This window comes from Gymnoscopelus microlampas (assembly GCF_963454915.1).
Source record: "Gymnoscopelus microlampas genome assembly, chromosome: 8".
NCBI classification, from domain to species: domain Eukaryota; kingdom Metazoa; phylum Chordata; class Actinopteri; order Myctophiformes; family Myctophidae; genus Gymnoscopelus; species Gymnoscopelus microlampas.
This window is the reverse complement of record NC_139945.1, coordinates 45260623-45280983: the sequence shown is the minus strand read 5'-3', so window position 1 is coordinate 45280983 and position 20361 is coordinate 45260623. Positions and strand designations below refer to the sequence as shown.

The window sequence follows — 20361 nt, the reverse complement described above, 5'->3', positions numbered from 1 at the left end:
TGTGTCTGTATGTCTGTCTCTCTGCGTTCATGTCTCCTGGATGCAGTGAAAGACTTCAGAGGTGAGTGGGTGCAGCGCTGTATCTGCTGGTTCCCAGGCTGGCGACAGAGCCTCCGTATAGAGGTCTCACAGCACGCATCTGTGCGTGCACTCATGCAATGCACCGTCACAACTCTGTCAGACAGAATGTAGACACGGCCCTACGTTGGCCCACTAAGCAGCGTGAGATCATGCTTAGTCACAATACCTGAGAACTGTCGTGGGAGCTACAAATATGCAGCACCACCTTCCACCTTCCTGGACAACAGGTATGAGACGGAGTACAAATTGCTTGCTGTAATATGTCTCACAAGACACACACACACACACACACACACACACACACACACACACACACACACACACACACACACACACACACACACACACACACACACACACACACACACACACACACACACACACACACACACACACACACACACACACACACACACACAGAACTAAACACTGAAGTACAGTACTTTGTATTATTTATTCAGGCTTGTTGTATCTAAATTCGCTTGAATTAAGTCCTCTACAAAGTTATCGTAGGCTGTAACCACTGCCCATTCTTGACATACCAATGTAAATTTGCTTTAGATTAGTGTCTATGGATTGATTTTAATCCTTTAATATATCTACAAAGGATTGCCCCTAGGGTGTTTGCTGAGTGACAGTCTCTGATTTAACATCGACACTACTGTGTGTGTGAGAAGACCAGGATGTCGGCACCAATAGGTTATTGCCTCACGCGCAGCTATCATCACAGTCAATGTATACAGAATGTCCTACGTTAGATACAGTATTACATATGAAGGCAGCTTCTCATTGTTAAGGTCAGGCATTTAAATGCTCACGTCACATCACTGCTATTATATGGAGACGGCAGCTTAAAGCGCACGTCGGCTGTTTCAAAGCCTCTGCCATTACCAGAAGCCCTTAACTGGCTAGCTAGCTCACTCTTTTCTCTTTGTTTGTCCTTACAACAAACAGTAATGGGAGGGGCGGGGGGGCTTTCAACTGGAGGTAGTGGCAGCTGTGGAAGAGAGAAGCCCCAATGATGCATAATTTGTCTGTTTACATGTGAGTGACACAGCGGGGTCTGAATCAAGGGGTTGCTGTCATGTTTTTCCATATGAGAAGGCTGTCAGGATAAGCATCAAGGCGAAGGGCTGCTGTTCCGGCAGCATGCCCAGTAGAGCTGTCACCCCGCTCACAACCAGAGGCCCAGTAGCATGTCAGAGGGTGCAGCCATTTTAATGTGATCTCTTATTATGTCCTCTAATTTCTTGACATTTCAAATGTCATAATTGCAGCGACTAATGCCAGATCTCCAGTTTCACCTGTCACGCCAGAATGAATCAATACCCTGAAGCCGTTTGTCGCACTTCAGCCGACCCCAGTGAGGCACGCAGCTAGCACCTTCCGTTGACTCAGCCAGGCAACCTGGCGACTGGACTCTACTCTCTATCTGTAGTGGTTCTCAAAGTGGGGTCCGGGTCACCCTGGGGTCATTGAGGGGCTTCCAGGGGGTCCCCAGCAAAGTTAGTCAATATAGCATCAAAATCAGTTTAACCACTAGCCCTATACATCGGCTATTTGAAAGTAGCCGATCTGCAAGCTCACAACGCTACGCGATACGACATGTTGGGAAATTGCAGATCTGCTTGCAGATTTGAAAATGTTTTGAATCTTTTGTATACATTTTAACCACACAAATTTTGTATGGAGGATTCCTGGCACAAAATATTTTCAGATGGGGGTCTGTGGCCAAATATAAACTTGGGGGTCCTTGACATGAAAAGGTTTGAGAAACTGCGCTATTGAATGGAGGGAAGGAAAGCACTTCCTCTTTATGCACACCTACAGTATGGGCTGAAAATACTTAAGGGTTTATAATGTGGTAAAATGGTCCGGTAAACTCTAAATCTGATGGGATCATGTAATTAAACAAGGAGGAGGGAAAAAAAGTAGATGACAGGAGAGAAAAGGTCGATCTGAGAAACAGGAAATCGTCTAATTTACAAATCAACTAAATGAATTCTGCGACAGAGTCAAGCAAAGTAGAACTTTTATAATGACAGCACAGTCCCTTGTGAAAGGACTCAGTATTCAATCAAATTGTTGAAATGTTTGGAATTTAAATAATCAAAATACCAGGGTGCATTCTAAAACTAATTACAGTGAACTTTAGAGCTTAAATAAACAAGGAACATCATTTACAATTAAGTTCATATATTTTCGCATCACTGCATACCTGGTTCATTATACCTGTTTAGTAGACCTCCGAATTCAGATGGCTGTGATTGAGCTAAAAGAGGCATTGGTAACCCTGGAGAAGAAAGGAATGCACCCGGAGTGAGAGAATATTGATTGAGGGTGCGGTAAGACATGTATTAATTAGTACGCATCAAAACAGCATCATATCAGTTGTAATTAGCTAAGCTAATTTCTCTCTCCAGCACAAATAGATCTGCATGTCACAATAGTGACTATCAACCGACGACAATTAGGGACTCTTGAGTGTCTGGCTTCCTAATGTGAAGCTAACAAACACTACTGTCAGCTCTCGTGGTAGGCAGCGCGGCAGACAGCTAAAAACCCTGAGCCTGATGCGAAAAACGAAACAAAATAATTGCCATTGTCTAAAATATTCCATGAAATGATGGAAACCAAAGCTTTCGCAATATTGTTTGATAATTAGGTCCCCTGTATCTGCTGCAAAATCATTTGCATAGTGGTCACTTGATAAATAAAGGCGCCCCTGGAAGTGACAGTATATAAATGACTTGTTTTGCAGACAGCAGATGGTGGATATCACAGGGAGAGAGGAGCTCACTCTGGAAAGCCCCACAATGCATGCCAGCTGCTGCAGTCCCTGTTCCCCTATCCTCGCCATGCAATTAAGCCATTCACAAGTTCTGCTGGTGAAGAGACCAGTTAATAGATATTCAATTAATTAGCTAAAAACTAGCAGATTCGCTCTCTTGTCTATTGATCAAGTGACCTCCGATGATTGATCACACACCTCAAACCAGCTCACACTCATTGATCTGATAGAGGAAGGAGAGATCATAAATTGTCAGAGTCAAAGGGAAAAAACGACAACATAAAATCCTAATGAGGAGAGGGACGTATTCTGAATTCCTCCCGGTGGATATAGCTATTAAAAGATTAGTGTTTATCTGAGGCGGAGAGAGTTAATAATTCAGGTCGTTAAAAGATGAGTCTAATCTCAATGCAAAGTTGCTGAGTCAGCAGCGCTGCCTGTTTCTCCTGTGGGTTACATTTGCATGACACATTAAATGATTGACAGATGCTTGATATAAATGCACCCGGTGCATGCACCAATTGCACTGGGCGCTTAAGGACACAGCAACAGGATATAAGGAGACAGGAAGATGTATATCTGTGGTTGAATACGAGGCTTGGGTGGGGGTCAACTTGGTCTCCATGGTGACATGAGTGTCCTACCTCTCTGATTGCAGGGTCAGTGATACCGTCCAAGATGACAGAGCCCTCGTAGGTCACATAGTGGAAGACGTTAAGGGCGCGCACAGCCTCAGGGCCTCGCTGCTTGTAGCCAAAAATGAGGTCAATCCACTGATGCAGCTGACATGACACAAACTCGCTTTCCAGGGCCTGTCAGAGAAGTACAGGGCAATTAGAGGTGAGAGGCGTACAGCAGAGCACAGGAGGGAGGGGAACAACAAACAGAACTGGTACACAACAAGAAACAAAATTGTGAGAACTGCAAAACGTAGCCCGATGACAAAAAAAAACTTCCACCTAGCAAGTCAAGCTGACCATAGAGGGAAACTACAGTGTATCACTGAGATTATTACATGGAACTATTACAAGGAGAAAAATAAAGCTTGCATTAAAATGGCTAAATGCTGGCCATGTTTTATTGGAAAAAGGCTCAGAATGTACAGTAGGGAATGCAGCAGACATGGAGGCTACTGTCCTTATGTACAAACTGTGATCAGCTCATGCTGAGCAGAGCACCCCTCTGGGGAACGCATATCACATTTCTCCATCTATTAAAAATAATGACCAGCTATCTTCACATGGAAACAAAGAAAGCTGTTCAATACTAATGGGTATCCAATTTACCGTAAACCGTCTGCAGGGGTAACATTGATAAAGTACTTGAGTGTGAAAAGCGATAATAGATTTCTTACGGGAGTGTCTGTAAAATGTTTTAGATACGAGATCTTGGGGCAGATAATTATTAGAAAATACCTTCGGTATGGAAGTTGTGTGTTGGATATTTTTGATGTATCGCTCCACATTACATTACAAAACTTTAATTCCCTATTATAATGGTGTAAGAATTTTCTGTAGGAATTTACACTCCTCCCCTCGCCGTCAGGAGTAACAGCCATTACCAACAAAGCCAGCTCTAGCACACAGAGGCTGAGCTAGCCACAGGGCATATCACTGCAATTGAAAGTGGCACATGCAAAGATGAGAAATGGGAGGGAGGGAGGGAGGGAGGGAGAGAAGAGAGAGAGAGAGAGAGAGAGAGAGAGAGAGAGAGATGAAATAATAGAGCAGGCAAGAGTGTAGGCTGGCAAAAGAACAGAACAAAGGAGAAACAAAAATGGAGGACAACAGTTTTCAGGCTGCGTAAACATCGGCCTAAAAACGCAGCGCAATACCATAGAAGCACCTTTCGAAATGTTCAAAATATCCCCTGCGATCCAGTCTTCAGTGATCCTCGTGTCTCATTTGAGCAACCTGGTCTTGATGCCACATACTGTCTGTAACGTATGCTGGTGCTCCACCAGCACCAGCACCCTTGTCGTTGTATAAAAGGCTGGCGTAGCTGACCAGGCAGCGTAGGTAAAGTACGGGGAAAGGTCACCTCCGTGAGACGGCCTCCCAGCCCTGCACTGTCACTCCTGCTGAAAAGGTCAAGTGTGTTCCCATAGCCCTCCCCCGCCTCTGGTCCTCTGGCTGGAACCACTGCAGCCTCTAACCTCAGGCTACACATCACACTTGGAATTTTGTTCCTTGGCATTCTGAGCTGGAACTATTGTCTGTTTGCAGTCCCTTACAAGTGTGCAGTCTACACTATGTCTGCTCAAATGTATGACCGATATCAACACTGTTGTATTTAGTATATTTATATAATGTGCAATGGTTGCTGAGCTATGACTATCCATGTGATTCTAATGTCTGACAGCAGAGGAGATTTGGTTCTCCGTTTCCCTCAATGCCTGCTGGGAGCTCCATGTTGCATGCAAATAGTCGTTCCTGATTAACCACACACACACACACACACACACACACACACACACACACACACACACACACACACACACACACACACACACACACACACACACACACACACACACACACACACACACACACACACACACACACACACACACACACACACACACACACACCCTGCAAGCAGCCAAGTCATGATTGATGAGTCCTGGCATTAGGTAACATTATAGGCCACTCTTACTGGCTGTGTCCTTTAGTGACATCACTGGGGTCAGGAGTACTGTGTTAGTATCGAGCGGTGCACTTTATTATGCTTTATGAATAAGGCAGGGAGACACATACGGTTGTAGGATGCAGGGGGAGAGGGGTTGAGAATGATTTCACTCCTGAATAACATGAGAGCATCTAAAATATGAAAACTGTACTCATATATTGCATGGCAAGAATTCATTTATAATGTAAATGAAAATGCTGAAGCGCTGTAACAGTATGTCATGAATTGCACGTTGAAAAGACTGGGTGAGCTGCATTGAAGAGAATATGTTCATCTAAATATGCTAAATAAAATAGGTTCCTACCATTCTGTTTATCCTAACAAAGTCCTCTGGTTTCTTGGCCCAGGCTGGCAGGTCCACATCACCCACCATGTCCCTATCCTCTCTCATGCCAAGGTGGTAGCCGTTGCTATTGACAAACATCTCTGGGAGGTAGTAGAACTCTGGGATTAGCTCCTAAACGCCCACAAACGACAGAGAGAAAGAGAGAATGAGAATGACTGTTGCAGGTACTAAGTAGTCACTTTCCATCCCTGATATACTGTCTGTGGACAGCGCATAACCCAAACTGCACATACTTTGGGTGCTCATATCCCCGGACGGGGATCGGGTATCAGCATGTAACTCACTCATCATTGCTCTTACGTGGAGACAAATATGGGGAGATACTAATAGAGAGAGAGAGAGAGAGAGAGAGAGAGAGAGAGAGAGAGAGAGAGAGAGGGGATGTACTGTATGCTGTTACCGTGACACAAAAGTTCACAAGGTCCAGTAATGTAGTTTTCTATCAACCAGCCACCCCATCCATGCAGTAAAATCCTCAGTGTTAATTAACTCTGAGTGTAAAAATGGTCCCCAAATGGACCATTTCTACACTCTCAGGGTTAAATTACCAAAAAAGATAGAAATGTTACGATAGCTAAACAGATTTCTTTTTTAAAGTCAGTGTATCCACATGAGAGCGAGGAACACTCCAGGGGAAAAGGTAACACAGACAAACCATACACCAGGCCACACGGAGCTGCTGAGAGGTGCTAGTCAGGTTATTCTACACTGAGGTGTTTGTTGAGTTAAATGAAACTGGAACTGAGTTGGGTTTTTCTCCCCAGTCGCTGGGCTCTGGTGATGGGGTCAGGACCTCGGCATGGAGGAGGGGAAGCCGATGTTGAAAACGAGCCTTCAATGTTATCCCTAGTGTGATTCCAAGGCCTGAGCAAGAGGACAAACATTTACCTGGGCTTACAGAAAAGACCATTCCCAAAGGACGTATAAATGCTATACTGCATCATGACATCACCCTTGGAAAAGAAAAGAAAAAAGTTTTTTGCCAAACATAAATCAAGTCTCGCTCATTCTACTGTCCCTACTCTAATCCCCTATTCTCTTGATCGTGCAGCCCATGAGATCTGAGCAGGCGATGCACAATGAGGCATATGCACACCAGGAATGTAGCTCCACCATCTTTGTCCTCATTAAGAAAACATTTTCTAAATAGCTTTCTAATGAGGACAAAGTATTGTTGTTGACGTTTCATGAGTGGACCCAAATCGTGAAAGCGGCCATAAGATTTTTAAATCCTTGTATTAGGCTTGTTTTATGATGGCAGGGCGCAGTAATGCCGTGGAGTTTTATCATGCCTATAGGGTGCATAACATATGGGGCTTTTAGGCTCCCATAAATCACTAGGTTTTAGAGAGAGGGAGTTGGCATGACATGGTACAGCTCTATAAAACTTCCAGGTCTGCTGTTGGTCACATTTCACCCTCTGCACACGACAGCGGGAAGGGAGTAGACTAGCTTTTCCTCCCTCTCTTCCACCCTCTCGCACACTTTCCCTCCTCTTTTTCGTTTGTAAACTTCCTGCCGTAACTCAGCACCAAGCCGTTAAAACTGCCAGCTCCGTTTTCAAGCCCACCTCCCCTGGCAGCCATTAATTCTGCAACAGCATCGTAATGGGCTAACAAGTCAATCACACAAGCCTCCATTGCTTTACACTGTGTCACCTTAATGACACGTTCGTCAAAATCTGTCACCAGTGGAGTGCTGCTGGATTTCTTCAGACAGCATGGTGGCGGTTTTGGTGTGTGTGTGTGTGTGTGTGTGTGTGTGTGTGTGTGTGTGTGTGTGTGTGTGTGTGTGTGTGTGTGTGTGTGTGTGTGTGTGTGTGTGTGTGTGTGTGTGTGTGTGTGTGACAGTGCATATATATGTGTGTATGTTCACAGGGAGCCAAGTCTGTCTCCGATCCCCTTAGTGTGGCTGTGTCTGCTTGACAAACATGCACATACACATGCACGCACACGAAAATAAGTGGGAGGTATGGATGCACACTAATGATGGGGTGATAGGGTGGTTGTGGAGGTGAGGGGCTTGGTGGTGGAGGGCTGGCCAGTGCAGCCTTGTTTCCATTTGACTTGCTCTTTTAGGAGGTCATCCCCGTCAGGGGCTCTGCCTCCCCTGGTCTTGTCGTCATTACTGCTGAAGGAGGCCGGGGTTAATGAAGGAGGCACCCTGGTAAAAACACGCTGCCTTTTAATCAGAACTCTGATGAGCCACTCACCGCACTGGGCTGTAGCTGACCTTAACCCTGGACACTCCACTCAGTCTCAATCAGTACACGCCGTGGGTGTGTACACAGCGCGACTCTGTGTTTGCGTGCGCAGCCGTCCGCGTGCGTGCATGTGCACGTCTGTCGATCTGTCGCTTTGCGTGTTTGCCAAAATCTGTCTGCAATGCACGCCAGGAAGCCAGTGTGGGTCTATTTATTTTTTTGCGGAGGTTTTTAGTTTCATACATTTTTTTGTAGCGAGCGAAACTGGGGAAATTAGCAGGAAAAAAGAAAGGGTGATGATATGAAAGCCTACATGTGATATGATCTAATAGTCATAATATTGGCTCTGCTTCACAGTTTGCGCCTAATGCTCCATAGGTAAACCAAACAAGCTATCGTGTAATAATTCTATGCCTGTAATTTATTATGAAATACAGCTATATTTCAGCCCAGTCTTCCACAGCAGGACACATCTCCTTTTCTGTAATAGATCAGTAGGACAACCTATGTGTGTAAAAACAAATGCACACAGGCATACAAGTGGTTTAAAGTAGGCTGTATTTGTTAACAGGGTGGCGTTTGACTATTCAACTGTACGTTGGTTTTGCAGCTCTCTCCATGTCTGCCTCGCATAGACTGCTGGCCGCTTTCCCCTAGGTCCTGGCATGTAAAAGCCCTGTCTGTACATAAAAGACTACATTTTAAATAGCTTTTGTCATTAATGCTTTATTAATTGCCTAGGGCAACACTACCCGATGCTGGGTGTGCTAGAAATATATGACACTTTGAGGTCAGTGCATGTGGTGTTATGCAGTGGGCAAAATGGAGGCGAATCAGCAGGGTTCAGCGTTTTCAGCTCTGTGGGTTTGCAGAGGGAGGGCTTTGTCTTTCTCGCAGACACAGCCTTTGTTCACAAGCACCACTAAACGCACGCACAGGCATATTACCTCTATTTTTAAACATGTTTGTTTCAAATATGAGTTGAATCAAATGTGTGTTTCTCTGGGCTTAGTGTGAAACCTGTGTACTATTGGTCTTTGTGCTTCACTGCTTGGATATGCCATTTATAATTCATGGTATATATTTGAGACATTTCTAGACTTTGACTTTAATAGCAGTGATGGAGAGGCACAGCACCTGAGGAAGTAAACATATTATTGAAGGGATGTGTGTTCTGTCCAAATATTGCAGAAACACATCACTTGTAATTAACTTGATAGGTAAATACACTACTGTTCATCCCTAGATTTACATATGCATATCCTCAAATATACAACATGAGTAAGACATCTGGGTTATAGATGATGAAAAGGTTTGACGTAGTTTAAAGTTTTAAGACACCCATCACATATCAATCATGGATGCCTTTGTTCCCATATTTACTTTACTTTGGTAAGAGGCAATTGTTATTCTCAGTCTTGTAGAAATCAATGTTTACAGATGAATAAAAGTGACATGAGGAATGGATTGAGTACACTTATAAATAGCATGTGATTTTTAACAGCTGCCTTCATTATTTTTCTCACCTTAACATCAGAGGTGTCCCTCTGGCAATTCCTCCAGGAGCAGGCAATGGCTGAAAAGGTGCGGTCGGGATGGTCAAACTTGTTGTTATTGACACTGAGGAAGAACGTGGTAAAGGGCTCCTATGTAGGAAAGAACACACACACACACACACACACACACACACACACACACACACACACACACACACACACACACACACACACACACACACACACACACACACACACACACACACACACGCACACACACACACACACACACACACACAGTTGATGTGCCAAAGGTGACAGCAATCAAGTAATACACAAATCTATGCCGTAGTAGTACAGGAGAATACTATTCCATATCAGGAAGTTCAACAACCCCCACATACAAATATGAAGTCACCGTCTTACAGTACATGATCAAAATCAAGTTCTAACACTGTGTTAAAGTCACAGTGAAATAGTATCACTTTCTCATGGAACATGAGGACTTGAAAGTGAAAAGACGGAATTGTAATTCGCAGCATTCTTTCATTGTTATCCTTTCCTGTGCCAGCCTAAAGTAAGTCTGTGGAGATCAGTCACTCATTTACTGTTCTCATGCCTGAGGGAGAGTTAATTAGTGCTCTTCCTGAATACAGTGAGTAATGGTGGTAATTGGCTCATATTTGGTGTTCTCAGCCTGAGATGGTGGACACCATGGGCTGTGGCGGACGGATCACTCACCAGCGGAAGAAAGGGATTGTGGGAGTGATGCCATGAAGGCCGGTCTAACTACTGTCTGGGGAGATCTCCCAATTCATCAGTCCCTTACTAATGAGGGGGGGGGGGGACTACAGTACAAAACTCCCCATCAAGCTCTTTCAAATTAATAAGCTGTCTCTTCACTATCAAATGTGTCCAAACCGCAGGAGGCTGGGCAGGTCGTGTGGGCCTGCCTTGTGAAGGGAACAGATTACGTGAGAGTACATATGTGTCCTCCTCCTCCTCCACAGTAAATGAGGACAGTGCTCAGTAACCTTGATGGACATGTCTGCCAGCACTTGCTGGGTTGTCTGAAACACATAAACCTGCCACAGCAGGCCCTGTAAATCATTACCCAGCCACTCTTTATTTAGTTCGCATATGCCAGTTTACTGGCCTGTGAAATGCTCTTTCTGGGGCTCTCTGGTGGAACTCAGGGGCCAATCAAATTGAGATGTTGGGCTGTATGCACATCAAGGTGGGCGTTCTTCTCCTCCAACCGACAGACCTCAAAGGAGCGCCAACATCAAGTTTGACAAGTGACAGTCAACCTAATGCAAACTCAGCAAGAATGATTTTCTTACAGTGGGGGTTCTGCCTCGTCCCTATTCATAGGGGCAAGACGAAATGCTTGCCAGATCCCTGGATATAACATTATAGTACCATAAAGTATTGGTTGAGGTAATGGAGTGTACTCACTAGCCTCACAAGCCACTGCAGGGTAGAGGCAGCAGTGGAATAGTGGGAGTTGTAGTGACATGGCGGCGTCTGGTCATCTTCCCACGTCTCATAGCGGTCGGCATAAAACACTGCACGCTTCGGATTTAGAGCTCCGATTGGCTAGAAGAGAAATGAGACATTACAAGTTTGATTTCTTGCAAGACGGTAGGAATGTGCTAAAAATTCTCATCTGCCTGCATCAACTAAAGGTTAAACACTGTACCCACATTAAATGAAAAATGATGATCTTTAACAGGTCCTTCATGGAGACTGTACAACAGAAATTATGCTCAAGAAAAGCGCATTCAAATTTAAGCAGTTGAAAAAGTAGCACAAACCAATGGGACTTCAATAAATATCTCTCCATAAAATTACATTAAACTTTCAAAAGCAACTAACGGATGATTCTGTACTGTACGTTATGCAATGCAATCCTTTAGCTGGGACATTTAACAGAACTGTCTGTCCGTTCTGGTGTGTTGAATATAATGAATATGAGGACCTACAGAGTCTTAGCAGGCCTCCATTAGCCTACGTGTGGAAAGACCAGCAGAGGGACTGGGGGGAGCAAACAGGGCAGACGAGAAGCCTTTCTCTGGGATTTGTCTGTCAGACCCCATTATTCTCCTGCACCCTAAAAAGTTCCTGTTGCCCTGTCTCCCTCCTTAGATTTATGGGGGTAACAGGGAGAAGGAGAGCGAGATGGAGCACCGAGGAAGGAGGGAGGAGATATGGGCGGCTCCTGCTAAATGTTGTGGGTAATCCATATGGATTAACCCTGGCTGACCCGATTTACACCCAGCACGCCCACATACCCAAACACTGTACTCAGCACTCGTGCCTCCATTGGTGTTGAGAGCCCTTGTATAGCTACTATGCACCGCTACTAGTAGTTAACTGGAAAGAAACTCTGACTGAATGTCTGGAATTGTCTCACCTTTGAAAGCTCACACACACACACACACACACACACACACACACACACACACACACACACACACACACACACACACACACACACACACACACACACACACACACACACACACACACACACACACACACACACACACACACAGTTGAATGTGCCAAAGGTGACAGCAATCAAGTAATACACAAATCTATGCCTTAGTAGTACAGGAGAATACTATTCCATATCTCTACAACACGCAACACAAAGGGTTCATATGCCAGAGATCATAACTACTTCCATAATATCAATTCCAAGGTGTAATGTGTGCTGTTAATGAATTGCTGTCTAATTACTGTGAGAATAAAACAAGATTCAAAGTTCATTATTTAAGCCAAATATCAATTGTTAGCTCAATACTATGCTGACATGATCAAAGGGGGTCTTACTTAGCTTTTTCATTTTGATGTGTTCCTAAGGCAACACATTTACACCATTAAACATATATTTAACATGCCTTTAAATCACACTGTCCAATGGGAAAGCCTTGTGGGCATATTGATAGTCAATAGTAATACACTCAGTACTGTTGTGTCTGAGTAAGTGATAGAGAGGGGGAGGGAAACTGTTAATGTAATCAATGGAAGCTTTGGTGTCTGAACACTGCAGCTGTTGCTGCATGGCAGCCATGTTCTAGTTTTATAGAGTCATGGGAAATCTATCAAAACAAAGCCTTCAATTCAAACTACTGTGAGACGGGAACCTAAAAATAAAGCAACTTAAGTGTATATCTATAACTTGTTTAAAATTGTGTTTTGTGCAACCTACTTTAAGTGCAAAAGAAAGGTAATCTTTGTTATATCGCATTTTATTGCTATATTCCTCTACATTTGGCATGATATACAAAACTGAGTCATCAAATGTAATCTTCATCAAAACTAAATGGCCACGTCTTTTTTGTTCTTCCTTAAAAATGTAATGGAGGCACACATGAATGTTAGCACAATTGGATAGAATGAAAGAGAAGTTTACTGAAATCTTTATAGATTTATGGGGTGATAATAGTCTGCCATGTGACGTTTTGGCCTAGTCTAGATTGGAGTGTGGGCCACAGGACGGACACACACACTTACACGCACGCACGCACACACACACACACACACACACACACACACACACACACACACACACACACACACACACACACACACACACACACACACACACACACACACACACAGAGTAAATGCTATGTAGGCTGCTAGGGTAACCAGCCCAGGATTGAGTCCAGGCAATACAGACTGACACTGTATGACAGCACGAGAGGTAAGTAAAAGAGAAACCTCAGGGAGGGTAGTAATGATGAGAGCTTCTTCTTTGATATGGCATTAGTAAGTTTATTTAAAGCTGCCTCGTTAAATACATTTATGTAGATTCTGTGAAGGAGAATTAAAAAATATATATATTTGAAAGGCTTGAAACTAAGCTTAAGATGGTGATGCATATACTGTATATTTTATTCTTAACCTTTGGGTTTTCAAACAAAATAAAAACAACCTCTTCCTCACCAACTCATTGCCTCTTATAAGTTTCTAAATTAGCCGGCAAAATATATCTTTATCATGGTCAGTTCATATTGATTAATGTACGCTGAAACAAACAACTTGTACTGTATTTAAGCATACGTATAACAACTCCAGCCTGTCAGGTGGTTTAGTGAAGAGTTAAGACTGTGGTTATTTAGTTTTCATCACACTGTGAGTGGAAAAGACCAATATTTACAGTTACACCATTACTTTTGCGCATGGCCTGTTTGACAAAAACATCAATGTACGGTCACACCAACGTGCAAAAACGTCCCCTCCCCCCATTCATTCATTTCAATGAAACAGGAAGCACAATTACATTGTTGTGAATAGACATCACGTCTTCGCCTCACAGAGGTCAATCAGGCTGAACTTTGACCAGCAAAATGATGTCACCAATGCTCAACCAATATAAGAGAATAGGTGGGATTGACCTTCTGTTCTTATCAAATTGAGCAAATTATTTATCTAAACTTCAAATTACAGCATGCGAGTAAACGTGACTCCACTAATTCTGTTGTGACTGTGTCATTATACAGCATGATGTCTGTGACCAGCAATTATGTAGTATTATGATATACTGTCCTTATAAGTCATTATAAAATGCTTTATAATGTATCATGGTTATTGTTATAAAGCAATGTAATTATACAGTGTTATAAGAAGATTAAACGCAAATTATAAGGCATACTTTATGCATGCATAAAGTATGTTTCCATTGTCCTAGGCTAAATACAGACGTGGGTCGCCAGTCCTCTCGCCCAGGAGTTGATTTGTCAGTCCTCTCTCTCAAACCTAATGTCTTCCAGGTAATGGATAACAGACTCTCACCACATGACAGGTTTTAGATTGTGTACAAGCCAGTGAAGCCACCCCGGCACATCAAGCCCATTCAACTCCTGTCACCATGTATGCAGCATATTCGACCGAAAAGGTAGCTTCGGCACGAGACCAACACTACTGGCAACACAAGACAGAACATTTTACACTATGGATTGCTACACCTGAAACACAAATACTATACTTCTAGAAGCGTCAGTTCCCAGGAGTAATGCAGTGTCAGGCAACTGTGTGACCGGATGATGGCACACCTCTAGACTCCAGATTCTAACAGCTTCCAGGAGCAGCAAGCAGGGTGTGGAACAGGGGCTGAGGAACTAGCGTGGTACAGGAGCACAGGCAGGACCACAAGATGGACAGAAGTAATGAAATCAACCACTACACAGCTTGCATGGGGTATGCCCTCTACACCGGGTTGGCATGATGGAACTCATCACAGGTGGTGTCGGGATCCTTGTCGGAAGGGAGGCAGAGAAGCTTCTGATGATTGGCATTGAACGCATAGCAGAGTGACACACCACATCAAAACATCATCATTTCAGGGAAACTGTGTTCTCACAGTCATCGTAACATACCCCCCAACAGAATGCGCTGGCAAAGACGACAAAGCGCAGTTCTTCAACCAGTTCAGGAAGACAATTTAAACTTTCCAACCACATAACTTCTTGGCCATCCTGGATGACTACAATTCACATCTCAGCCCAGAAGATGCACCGTTTACTTACAACTAATAAACAAATGACAATGGAAAGCGTATACTACCGTTTATGGAAGAATATCAATGTCTGGCCACCAACACAACACAGGATCGTCACTGCGACAGCGAGGCTGCACTTGAGGGCACCAAGGAAGGTCAAATATGAATGGAGGCAACTGGCGATGGACCCTCAGCTGCAGGAACGCAGTGGTGGAAATCAAGAACAGGTCCCACACACTGCTGGAGATGGAAGAGGACCTAACAGCTTTTGACACCATATACCGAGGGAAAGTCTTGAACATTCTCTGGGCCTATAGTGTTCCTACAATTAGCCTAGTACCGTCAGAACAGATCCACGGACGATGCCATTGCTACATCACTTCACACCACCCTCTCACACCTTGAGAGAGGAAAATCCTTTGCGAGAATGCTGTTCATAGACTATAGCTCAGCATTCAATACCATAATCCCCTTCAAACTAAACACCAAGCTTAAGAGTCTGGGTCTAAACCCCAAGCCTTTGTAGCTGAATCCTCGACTTCCTGTCAGAACGACGTCAGGTGATGCGGATGGGAACAATGACATCTGCCCCCTACCCCACACCTGTGACTGCGTGGCCATGTTCAGTTCCAACCAAGTGGTCAAGACGACACCACAGTGATAGGCTTGATTACGAACGACGATGAGACGGCCTACAGGAGAAGAAAGGGGAGAACCTGACACAATGGTGCCAGGAGAACAAGCTGGCTCTCAATGTTGACAAAGCTAATCGTCGACTACAGGAGGGCTCCCTGAGATCACTCTTCCATCCAGATCGGGGGCGCTGCAGTAGAGAGGGTCACAGAATTCAAATTCCTGGGGGTGCACATCACTGAGGACCTCACCTGGGATGTGCGGACAGCGCGGGTGATGAAGAAAGCACAACGCCTCTACTTTCTCAGACAACTGAAGAAATCTGACATGGGTTCCAAAGTCCTAAGAGCTTGCTATAGAGGCACCACAGAGAGCATCCTGACTGGCTGCTTCACTACCTGATATGGCAACTGTACCGACCTCAACCGCAATGCAAAGGGTTATGCGGACATCAGTGGATGTGATCTCACCCTCTCCAAGACCTATAAGACAAACGTTGTGCCAGCAAAGCTCGCGGAATCATCAAGGATCCAAGCCCATCCCAACTATTCCAGATGAAGCCATATGGAAAATCTCAGTCTCAGAGCCACTGGCAACAGACTGCTAAAAAGCTTCTTTCCTCGTTCAATCAGACACATGAATGATCTGACAAGAACAAAAATAAATCAGGACAAAAGGAAACGGCTACCCCCCCATCCCTCACACCTTCCTCTCCTGTCCCTTTCTTGCACTTTAATATGCTTGAACTGTTCCTACCTAAACTTCTGTATAGAAGATACTGTGTTGTTTACATAAAGTAATGTGGCAGATACTGAAAAAATGCTGTTGGTGGATAATATACCAAGATCATATGCACGTGTACATACACTGATGTTCTCTTTTTTGCACTTTTTTGCAAAGTGCTCCCTTTATTTGTTTTAATATTTTTTTGTGTTTTATTATTATTATTATTACCAATGCTGCTGCATTGTATGAAGGAAGCCAAACAAAAATAAGTTTTACTCTTATGTACCTGTACACAAGACGTAACAATAAAGAACATCCTTGAACCTTCCTGAGAAGATGTGCAGGCAATAGTGGCAAGTTATAGTCAGACTCGAGCCAAGGTTCTGTCCCACAATGGCGAGACTAAAGAGTTTGAGATACTCACAGGCATCCTACAGGGTGATACACTGGCCACCTTCCTATTTATTGTGGTGATGAACCATGCCCTGAGACTCAGTGGCAAGGAGGAGACACTGATTTTCACACTCGTCCCGACGAAGAGTCGGCGAGTACATCTCATTACAATCACCAAACTAGACTATGCAGATGACATTGCCCTATAGTCTCGGACACAGCAGATAAAGGAAGGGAACTACTACTGGCAGTAGAAATGGAATTCAGGAAGATCAGCCTCTAGCTCAATGGCAAGAAAACAAAAGTGATGGCAATCAATGCGAAGGACAGAACCATCGCTGCTTGAGGTAGTCGAGGACTTCACATATCTTGGTGCCTGGAGCCCTGGACTACCTCGACGGAACAGAATCTGAAGGTCCGCAGGGCACTTGTCTGGAATGCCTTGTGTGGGATGAGGAGAGTGTGGAAATCTGAGATGGGAGATGACCTGAAGAGACGGCTCGTGGCTACAGTAGAATCAGTACTGCTGCACAGGGCCGAGACATGGATACTCACAGTACATTAGGAAAAGCCCCAAATGCCATCTGCATAAGAATGCTATGAATGGCACTTGATGTCACATGGGAGGACCACTTCAGAAACGTGGACCTCAACGGGGGCCTCTTGTGGGCCACAGGCAAGGTCAAAGAGAGAAGATGAGGCTTGCATGGACACTGTTTCAGGCACTCAGAACTGATGCCAAGCCATTAAGAGCCAACCCAAGGCACAGTTACAAGGGGAAGGGGGCACACCACCTACGTCGGAGCCAGTAACACCGCAGAGCTCCGGACACTTGTGCTGGATAGGAAGGAGTGGAATGCGACGAGTCCCAAGTTGTTGACGGCTAGTCCACTCCACACCCTCGCATAGCATAAGTACTATGTTTATAATGCATAGTCTTCATAGAAAGTGTTACTGAAGGTTTTAATGCATCATATAATGAGACAATGGTCTTGTTGCGGACCACAGCTGTTTCACTGTGTTGCAGAGACTTGAGCAATCTGCCATGTGTGCTTTATCCTTTAGTCTTTGGTGTTGTGAGCTCCTAAAACCTTGCTTTACTGGGGCATCTCCCCAAACCCTCATGTATTCCCTTCTGAATGTTTTAGTGGCTTTCAGAGGAAGATTCATTTCCCCCACAAAGTCTCTGTCCTTGGTCTCAGGCATAAAAGTCGTAAAAGAAAATCACTTACACAAAACAACAGCAACATTAAACATCTTAATAAAAGCAGCTCACCTAACATACTGACCAGAGGTATCCTTGACAAGGTAAGACTCTGAAAGAGACATTGTTTCCACAGCATGTTTGCCTAGAGAATGCACTCCCATCTACATGAAAGCTTGGTATAATGCAGTTCCCAGACTGTTGTCCCATGGAGAGTTCAAGCATAAAGAAACTTAGAAGGTAACTTCCAGGTGACTCCAGAACAGCTTCAGCATGTAGAGCGCATGCCAGGACTGGGCCTCATGATCAAGGGCAACTTTCTTAACCACCCTCTGGTGTCTGGCATTTAGTTTTAAAATTACTATCCTGCACCGGTGCCACATGAGACTCCTACACTTAGTTGACTGGGGTCTGCCCAGGCTCTATACTAGGTTTGCTATAATTTCCCTCTACACCAAATCTCTTTGCTGAAAATAGCCGATCTACAAGCTCACAACATGTTGTATATCGAGCTTGTAGATCTGCTATTTTGGACACATGTTCACCACAGAATAGGGGTGCTAGCTTTCAAGTGGTAAAGATCCCCATTAAAAGGGGATCTTTAACAAGTATGGTTTTGTATTGAAACAGGGGCTTATAACAAACAGATGGGGGCTTAATCTTCATTATGTTCAGTAAGACATTTGGGCCATTAAGGATATGACATTTAGAAAAAAATGATGTGCTAATGTACATTACGTATATGTAATGTACATAATATAGGCACTGCCACGGGTTAACCATAATGACTGACTAATGACTTGCATTTCAGAATGGACTAAGAAGTTCTCAGAGTAGACCCAGCTATTCTTTTTATATTTGTCCCAAAATAAGGACGCCATGTTGACACCAAGGAAAGTGTGGAAAAGATGTGAAGAAATGGATGGGGTCAGGAACGAGTACATCAGAGGGACAGCGCATGTTAGATGTTTTGTAGATAAAGCCAGAGAGGCCAGACTGAGATGGTTTGGACATGTACAGAGGAGGGATGGTGAGTATATCGGTAGAAGGATGCTGAGGTTGGAACTGCCAGGCAGGAGGCCTAGAGGAAGACAAAGAGGAGATTTATGGTTGTGGTGAAAGAGGACATGAAGTTAGTTGGTGTGAGCGAGGGGGAGGCAGAGGACAGGGTGAGATGGAGGCAGATGATTCACTGTGGCGACCCCTGAAGGGAACAGCCGAAAGGAAAAGAGGAAGTTGGAAGTGGTTAAAATAGGTGGCATTAAGAAATCTGTCCCAAAAAGATGGGGCAATTCTTTTTTCTTCTTTAAAACACAGAAAACATGGGATACTTTGTCCCAGAATGAATCTACAGTACCTTTACACAGTCAGTGCCCCCACACGGGCTTGGCCACTAACATTAGCTTTAAATAAACCATTTACTGTAAGTCAATCTGTTTTGTACAACTTCCTGGTGAAGAAAAACTTTGGTGTCTACTTCTACAACTATACCTTCATCAACAAAACTGCACCTAAGCCTACAATAATATTTGTGTTACTTAGTGTGACCGATAGCTCATTAGTGGGGACTGGGGAAATAAAGAATATTTGTTTATGATAGGGCAGAATAAGCACTTAGATAGCCAATGTGCTTTCTAAAGCTTTCATACTCAAAATCCATAATAGAGGATGGTACCAACAGTCCAAATTAGGCTCTAGCTGCTTCCTTCTGCATAACCGAGAGTAATCAGCAACTCTCTTTTCTTTGTATTGTGTCTCATACAAAACACAAAAATGACAATAACAACAACTGGCTCAGACAGTTGCACAATTCCTCCCATCTGAGTTAATTTCCATAGGTAACACCTGACCCGATGAAATACACCCACACTAGAAAACAACCTGTGATCAAAGTTACATTTGGCATCACATCTAATTAGGATCACTTTTGTTGCCTGATTCAAAAGACACTGTAGATAATGCACCGTGAATATTGGTGAGTGGGTGCACTGCACAGAGAGTGCCTCTACTTGTTTGGTTATATCCAGGCTACGTCCCCGGGAGACGCGTGCTGCATTTTATATTTCAAAGGAAATTACATTACAGTACGTTGCTATGGTGCACTGTCAGGAAAAGTCACACTTATTTTTGCTCGCCTCGTCAGAGGTAAGGCTGCACGCAGCTCCAGTCTAATGCAATCATGCTCCTCCAAGTAAAAACAAAGCAGATGTCCTCCCAAACAATCTAACAGAGCTGGGCGTGGGGGTGAAGAAACCTCCATTATCGAAGAGGAGGAAGCAGGAAGTGTT

General features: G+C 44.1%; 1 protein-coding gene across 5 annotated transcripts in view; it reads right to left on the bottom strand.

The window, feature by feature from the left end:
* Positions 1 to 20361, bottom strand: part of LOC311049825 (neurobeachin-like) — a 302517-nt gene that overhangs the window by 23412 nt on the left and 258744 nt on the right. For all 5 annotated transcript variants that reach the window (XM_084063694.1, XM_084063693.1, XM_084063690.1 and 2 more), the window contains 4 exons: positions 11064 to 11204; positions 9636 to 9755; positions 5865 to 6017; positions 3517 to 3684 (listed from right to left, as the gene is read on the bottom strand). In XM_084063694.1, coding sequence (XP_083919820.1) covers positions 3517 to 3684; positions 5865 to 6017; positions 9636 to 9755; positions 11064 to 11204 — 582 coding nt within the window. The remainder of the gene's footprint in view (positions 1 to 3516; positions 3685 to 5864; positions 6018 to 9635; positions 9756 to 11063; positions 11205 to 20361) is intronic.